The sequence below is a fragment of the Verticillium alfalfae genome, genomic scaffold (assembly GCF_000150825.1).
Source record: "Verticillium alfalfae VaMs.102 supercont1.8 genomic scaffold, whole genome shotgun sequence".
NCBI classification, from domain to species: domain Eukaryota; kingdom Fungi; phylum Ascomycota; class Sordariomycetes; order Glomerellales; family Plectosphaerellaceae; genus Verticillium; species Verticillium alfalfae.
Window position 1 is genome coordinate 982397 of NW_003315031.1, and position 7785 is coordinate 990181.

The 7785-nt window shown below is 60.3% G+C and overlaps 1 protein-coding gene across 1 annotated transcript; it reads left to right on the top strand.

Moving 5' to 3' along the window:
• Positions 1-5851: 5851 nt before the first annotated feature.
• On the top strand, positions 5852-7476 carry VDBG_06721 (SipA3; the record flags this gene model as incomplete). Its single annotated transcript, XM_003003113.1, has 2 exons — positions 5852-6322; positions 6499-7476. 2 exons carry the CDS (start codon positions 5852-5854, stop codon positions 7474-7476), a joined length of 1449 nt encoding a protein of 482 aa, XP_003003159.1.
• Positions 7477-7785: the final 309 nt, after the last annotated feature.

A 7785-nucleotide genomic window follows, 5' to 3' on the forward strand; every position in this document is an offset into this window, starting at 1 on the left:
CGAGGGTGGTGGGGTGTTATAGCCAGTTCGACTTCGCAGGTATGGAGGGTATGAAGGGCAAGACAAGGTAAGGGGGGGTCCTGTATCTGTGTGTGTCTCTCTCTCTCTGCCTCTTTTTCCCTTGTAGGAGGGGGGGGGTGTGGGTGGTGGGTGTGTGAGAGCCTCCAGATGCAGACTTTCAGACCTGCAGACTTGCATAGAGACCTGCCGCAGCTGAGAGAGAGAAAGAGAGAGTCTCTCGAGAAGGGGGCTTGGTACGATGGTCCTACGGTACAGTGCTGTAAAGAGAGCGCGAGAGAGGGCGGATGGACGGCTTGACGCGGGCGGGTGGAGGTGGCCTGCATGTTGCTAGTGCCACTGCGGACACATCTTGGTCTTGTCGTCTTTTTCCTTTCCTACCCCCCCTTCTCCGCTGACCATGGAAGGGCCCCGTACGTACAAGTACCTCATGTCTAGCTGCATGTGAGAGTGGCCATTCTGGGGCCGGCCCGGTGGTCGTCAAAGTCACTCTTCTATTTTGAATGCGTGTCCACGTTTCCCACTGAGGCCGCCAGGATCTGGTCCCGAGAAGCGGCTGCACACTAGACGAGTTAGTTGCCAGTGAAGGAATTCGGCTGGTTCGTTGTCGGACTGCCTCTGTATGCCACGATCAATCAGCACCAAGGACTAGCTAGCATTTTGGCTTTGAAGAGGGGTCCTGGGGTCGAACTGGTAAAGCACTCACACAAGAGGAAACGGGACCCACGGACGGAAACAATTGTGCGCCACCCCTTGCCATCGTTGCGCCGGGATCAAGCTTGGGCGACGAAGAGGGGCGCTTGCGAAAGGTTGCCAGAGTAGGGAAACGGCTTAGAGAGAAAGGCAGATCGCGCCAGGGATCAGCATGAGCGTGGTATTCCCGAGGCGCAAAAGGCCCCTTCTGGCACCGTGCCTGTGCCCCGTACCAAGAGCCGGCAGCCCAAAAGCCATGACGAGGCGGGCGGCGAACTCGGCCTCTGCCCTTCACGCTTCACCCTACACAGTGGGCTGCGCAGGAGAAGCCTGGAGGAGAAGAGAGCCCCGAGGAGCGCCCCAATCGGTCAGGGCGACAGGCGACAGGCAGCAAAGCACCTGGCTCGCCTGGCAATGCCTGGGTACAGCAGCCGACGCACGTCTCGAAGGCTGTGCAGGCTTTTGCACCGCGACCTGCATGAGAGCCGCCCCAGCGCCCTGCGCTCTGCCCCCGGCTCTTCCATCAGCCAGCCAGGAGGCTCCGTTGCGCGGCGGGGACAAGGAGAGGGCAGCTGAACGAATGCAACAGGGCAAAAAGGCAATCGGAGGTACCGTTACTCGCCCCAAGTCACTCATCCAACCCTGGCTGTCGACTCCACCCCTTGCGTCGCCCAACGACCATCCTCGCGCTCGACTGCTCGCCTTGCCATGTCGTCGACTGTCAGTATCACTGGTGTTGCCTCCTGGCGCAGCCGAGGGCATCGATACCTCATCGTGGACCCGAATTCCCGGCCGCTGTTCGCAACGTCGCTTTGTTGGCCCGAGACAAATGGGCCATCCGGTAGGGGCAGGCGCAGGGTTTCGCTGACGACACTCGTTGACGTCGCCACAGTACTCCTGTCGACGACGGCGGCGCTTCGTCTTACACCCGTCGTAGTAGGTGCATGCAACGGCATGAAGGTGAACCCCGTGCCGCGACGAATCGGTACCTGTCAGTCAGCCCACCTGGCTTCGAAAAGAAACCATTCCGCTTTTTCTGATTTCTGATGTCTCTCCATCTGCATCATCCCCAGACTTGCACCCCCCCTTCTCCCCTTCCCTAGTCCTTCCTCCCGATTTCCAGACGTTTTGTCCATGGTTCACGCCTTTCCAGTAGCAGATCCAGTAGCAGATAGAAAAGGGGAAACACGTTCCCGCGTGCCGTGATTGGAGCCTATGGAGGGGGGGGGGAGGGCGTCCCCTCCCTCACGGCCAGGCCAGATCACCTCGAGAATGGCTGCGTCTATGCCGTCGTCCGAGTCGGTCCTTGTCCAGGTCTCCTCAGACAAGTCCATCATTGCTGCATCGGACGTGGTCCTCCTGCCAAGTTAAATGGCCCCGAGCCCGCGTCATGCCTCCAGATTACTGCTGCTCTGCCGTCTGCCAGTCAGAGCCGTCACGTCACAAGCTGAAAGTTTGATAGTCCACGGACCTAACGACCGTCATCTCGCTCTCATCTCAGACTGCCATTCCTGGATCAGATCGTTGGACGTGGCGCGTTATCGACCCTGCACGTTGGCGCAAGTGAGTTATGACCTGCAGATGGGCTCTTGCTTGCCTTCGCCCGTGCCTTGCCTTTGCGTGTGCTCCAGCGTACCGTGCCGTGCCTACATGATGCATCACGGGTGGCTCGGCCGGACGTCAATGGCATGGTGAGGCGTCCTGTCTTTGGCTGTGGAGATGATCTTTTGAAACAAGATAGCGCGTCGTAGCCATGGTAGAAGACGCCTCAAGGACACATCGTGACTGGATATCGTCATATGCAGCCTGCGTCTCTCTGGACGGCAGCACAGCTGCTTCAACAGGGCTTCGGCGGCTTCGACACACGGCATTGGAACCCCGTGTAAAAGGAGTCATCGTCCAGCAGAGACGCCCGAGACCCTGACTCGGTCCGCCTCGCTTTGGGATCCCGCATAGAAGCTCGGACGGGGTAACATCCTGCGCCATATCCAGAAAGGAGGAGAGACCAGAGTTGCCAAGTGCCGCTCGGCGGAACAGCAGGCAAAACCCACAACGACATCGAAATAGGCTAAGGACGGGCACGCTTGGGCCCATGAGCTCCTCCCCATCCGTGACTTGTGTAGCGCGATAAGACACCTTTCCCGAACCGTAGAGCTCCTTCTTTTTGGCATGGACGTCGAGTCAAGGGGGGGGAAGGGGGTGCCATTGTGCGTGAAAGAGGTTGGACGATGGCTGGCTAGACAGGATGGCTTCAGTTGATGAGAACCTGTCGATACCATATTGCCAGGTTGTTGGCTACTGAACCCCTGCTAGTGGCGGAAGACCAGTGGAGGGGTGAGTGAGCGAGAACCTGGCTTTGGCTGCTGATTGGCCTCTGCTTGTGGTGCAGCCAAGTTGAAAGTCTTGTGGAGGCTCGAGTCCAGGCCGAGCGAAGGAGTCTGTTACCATTTCGTGATTGGCTTATAATCAGGAAATTCGATGGCTTATTGTCCAATGGGGGTGCCTTTTTGCGAGTCCATGATGCCGAGTGAGACGGTGTTCCCTTGTGTGCCAGGCATCATGGCGCCAGAAGTGGGAGCATCGAGCATGCAGAGAGGGGGTCCTTCGGAGGATACTATGGGGTATGACTGCAGAGTATGCCCACGAGAGGTCGACAAGCCTCGAGGCTCGACTACCAGATCGTGAAGCGGCTTCGTCCCGTCAAGGACCGAGCGGAAGCTAGCCATGTCAAATCATCCTAGGAAGTCCGGCCGACCGATCGTCCTCTTTTTCGATATGGCCCAATCCAGCAGCTGTCCAATGACCATTGAGAGGTCCTGTATCTCTGCGTGAGGGACGGCCCAGCTCGGGGGGTACAGAGGGGTCTCAATGCAAGAAGGTGACAGATTGCCAGACGGAGGCAGCATCCTCATCCAGTAGCACGGTGCACATGTCGTTGATTGTTTTCTGGTCAATAGTCCTTCCTGGCTTGAGGCTGTAAGCCCGAGAACCGGCCTGTTGGTACGCGTCCCATGCTGTTGGTCGCTCACGTCAGGGTTAGTTAGTTGCGCTTCAGCTCCATGCCAGCTTAGCAGCCTGGGTGTTTGTTGCGCACCACCTGACCTGTCAGCATGTCCCAAGCTTTGCCAGAGCAGGGCGACGGATCGTCGATGGAACGTGTCATTCTGCTTGGCCGTTTTACGACTGCGTACAGGCGGCAACGCAGCATGGTTCCAACCTGGCTACATTGTTGAAAGGCTGGGAGACCACGGGGCCCCTTGCGCTCTGTGGCTGGTACTGACAGCCCGGACAAAGTCGTGCCGACCGCCTTGTGACTTGATCGTGGGCATCACGAGACGACAGGAAAGCCAGGGGGTCGGATCACATGAGCATCTTGACCGCTCTCGAGAAAGCCGGATGGAAACAGAACATGGAAGGTCCGAAAGTCGCTCAGGGTGACATGACGGAATTTTCTTGGGTGTCACCGACGGTGTGCCAACTGGTAGGGAGAGGCTCGGAGGAGGCTCTCGTTTGGGGCTTCCGTGATCCACCCGACAGGACCGAGCCGACCGTTGCGCGGTTGTAGATCCTCTAGGCGGCGCCAAGCAGCAGGGCATCCGCTGGCGTTGCTGTCGGGACTTTTTTTGTTTTTCTTTTTTTTTTTTTGTGTTTCTCTCGTCCTTTCGTGAAGACTGGGCGTGACCGATAGGGCGAAACGATGCGATTCGTATTCCAGGCAAATGGGGGTACCAGATGTACAGGAACCTGGTCGGTAGCTAGGGAGGAGCATGGGACAACCCCTCACCACAGGGTATTCGTTGGCAGGTCTCAGTCGATCGTACCGGGTCATCGGCCCACCAAGAGGGACGAAGCTGTGCAGTGCCAGGTGGCAGGCAAATGCAGGAGCATATGCTTGACGCAAGGCGACTGACGCTGTACATGGTACATGGTAGATGGCGAAGTCGAAAATGCAAAGTGCGCATTAGGAGGATGGATGATGGGCGATCGCAGAATGCTGATGCTTGCTGATGCTTGCTGATGCTTGCTTGGGGTCGGAGACGACCGAGAGTCTACAGGTGCCAAAAAAAGAACGAGCCAGGCTGGGGCGCCACACCCGTGGCAAAGATTGGCGTGAGGCGCAGCAGGGAAACGCCAATGCGGACCCCTGTCGCCATGCACCTTGGGGATCTTGAGGTGGCTTGCGTGGCATTTGGTTGCCAATTGCCAGAGCGTTTCTCAATAAGGTACGCAAGGCACTGTCGGATGCCTCCCAAATCTCTTCACCGTGCTGTCACCATCTGCATCGCTGCCAACTTTTTGCGGAGACTGATCGTCCCGGTAGTTTGGATGGCCGCCTCCACGGTTCCACGGTTCCACGGTGCGTCCGGATGGTCGTGATCCCTGGCTAGCTGAGTGAGGGTGTCGTTTTATGCCGTCGGTACACGTGTCTAGCTGTTGATGGCTTTCTGGGGGGTCGGCATGGTTTTCTTTCATCTGCATATACGAATCGAGGGCCAAGGACGTTTCTGCCTTGAGCCATGTCACATGATACGGACACTTGAGCTCAATGCCGTTGCGAAAGTCCCTGTATCATGTTCCCTTGTTTGCGCTTACCTCTCTCAGGCACACGACCTCGGATCTGATCACGCAAGCCAACAGGTACCTAGCTGGGTATTGCAACGAAATGCAGGTTCACGTGTTGACTGATCTTGACGTCGAGACGGCGAGCTTCTCGCGACACCCGAAAGCGAGGACCTGCCCGCATAATCGTATAGACAGAATATTGCATCCACTGCCACAGAGTAAACCATTTTCGCTCTTGATGCGACTGCAACGCTTGCTCGGTTTCGTACTCCATGTTGTGACAGTGCATCGTGCTCGCATCGTGCTCGCATCGGGAAAAACCCACACGTGATTGAACCGGAAGCTTGCCAGCTGTCTGCCACTCGTTCCCAGGTCTCCCGAGGCTTCCCCCTTAAGCGCCAGCCTGGCGACGTCATCCGACAAACATGCTCCTTCACGAGCTTCCTTCCCCTCGAGCTTCCGACCTTCCCCATCCCCAGGCCATTGATGTAGAGACACGCATCGATACCATCAAAGCCCGACCTCACAGCGCCTCCCCGAGGCTTCCTGGCACACATACCGTGGTGCTGCCGTCATCATGTCCGAGCCACCACCAGCACCAGCACCAGCACCAGCACCAGCAGCTGCTGCGATGCCGTCGAAACCACCACCGCCGGCGACAACGAGCTCCAAGCAGCAGCAGCCCAGTCCAGCCATCCCCGTCGGCCTCAACGAAGCTGGACTCGACTCCCCCACTTTTCGCGCGACGGCCGCCTACTTCTCCGACCAGGTGGAGGCCATTGAACGATGGCTCGACGACTACACAAAAGCGACGTCCAAGGTGGCACGCGAGATCCTCGCCCTCGAGGGACAACATCAACCTCTGCCTCGCCAAGAGCTTCCCGCCCGCCGCTGCCGTCGATGGCGTCATCGACAACGACTACACGCTGCTCGCCCTGCGCCGATCGAGCGATGCATCCGCGCCTGGTGGTCCCAGGTCATCTCGACCATGCGCAGGATGGACGGCATCAACGTCGACCCATCGCGCCTTCCTGACAGGCGAGCTGCGGTCCTTCAAGGAGACGCGCCGGGCTCTCGACAGCGCCCAGCGCCAGTTCGACCAGATGCTCGCCCCGCTACGTCGCCCAGCCCAAGACCAAGGAGCCCTCGTCGCTGCGCGAGGACGCCTTTGCCGTGTACGAGGCCCGCAAGATCTACCTCGCCGCCTCGATGGACTTTTGCCAGATGGCGCCCCACCTGCGCTTCTCCCTCGACAAGCTGCTCGTGCGCGTGAGCGCCGACATGTGGAAGGAGCTGAAGCGCGCCCACGAGTCCGTCATTGACATGATGAAGTGGGGCACCGAGATGGACCGCATCCGCGGCTGGTCCAAGGAGATGGACGCCACCGAGTCCGTCTTCCGCCGCGAGCTCATGCGCGTCCGCAGGGAGATCAGCCACGGCGCCAAGGAGGCCACCAAGCCCTCGCGCGAGCTCGACGACTACAGCGCCTCGACCGTGCCCTACCTCGGCAGCCGCGGGCCCGTCAACGTGCAGGCCCAGGACCAGGCCGCCGTCATCTCCGAGAAGCAGGGCTGGCTCTTCCTGCGCAGCGTCTACGGCAAACCCGCGCGCACCAACTGGGTGCGCCGCTGGTACTACTGCCGCGACGGCATCTTCGGCTGGCTCATCCAGGGCCCCCAAGGTGTTCTCCAGGGCGACGAGATCGGCGTCCTCCTGTGCAGCGCCAAGCCGGCCGTGGCCGAGGACCGCCGCTTCTGCTTCGAGATCAAGACGAAGAGCCAGACCATGGTCCTGCAGGCCGAGACGCAGGGCGAGCTCACCGAGTGGCTCGAGGTGTTCGACGTGGCCAAGAGGAAGGCCTTTGACGCCAGCATGGGCCGCGACAGCACGCCGCTCCCCTCGGGCATCGACCCGGCCTTTCACATCACGCCGCCTCCCGTTCCCGAATTTTCGGCCAAGTCCCTCGATGCCCAGCTCGCCGGCGACGAACCGCCCGCGGCTGCCCTCGACAGGGCAGGCACCCTACCCGTGCCCGGGCCCGACGGAAACCTGACGAGCCGCGCCAGCTTTGACGTCAACGCCGCTGGCGGGTCGCGCCGCTCCATCACGGCGCTGGGGCGCGATCTGGGGCGCGAGATGATGATCCGTGAGGAGGGCGAGTCGAGCCGGGAACATGCGGCAAGGGCTCATCCAGAAGCTTGATCTCCACCGCAAGGGCACCTTTGGCGGCGAGCTCGACGCGCGTGGGCACGGCGCTGGCGCGCAGGCCGGGCGCCGCCGGCGGGCGCCATTCGCGAGGCCTTCATTTTCTGCCAGCCACCGGCTTGCTGCCCGGGGGCATCCCGGCGTCCATCCATGGCCCCCCGTCTCCGGAAAACCTGCACCAGAGCCCCCACGTTTCGCCCCCGCGGAAGGTCCCTTCAGGGCCCACCTGGGCGCCCGCCAACGCTGGCCAAGGCGCCGGGGCTGACGGCTCTCAGTCCGCACGGCCCGTTGGTCGTCACGGGCGAA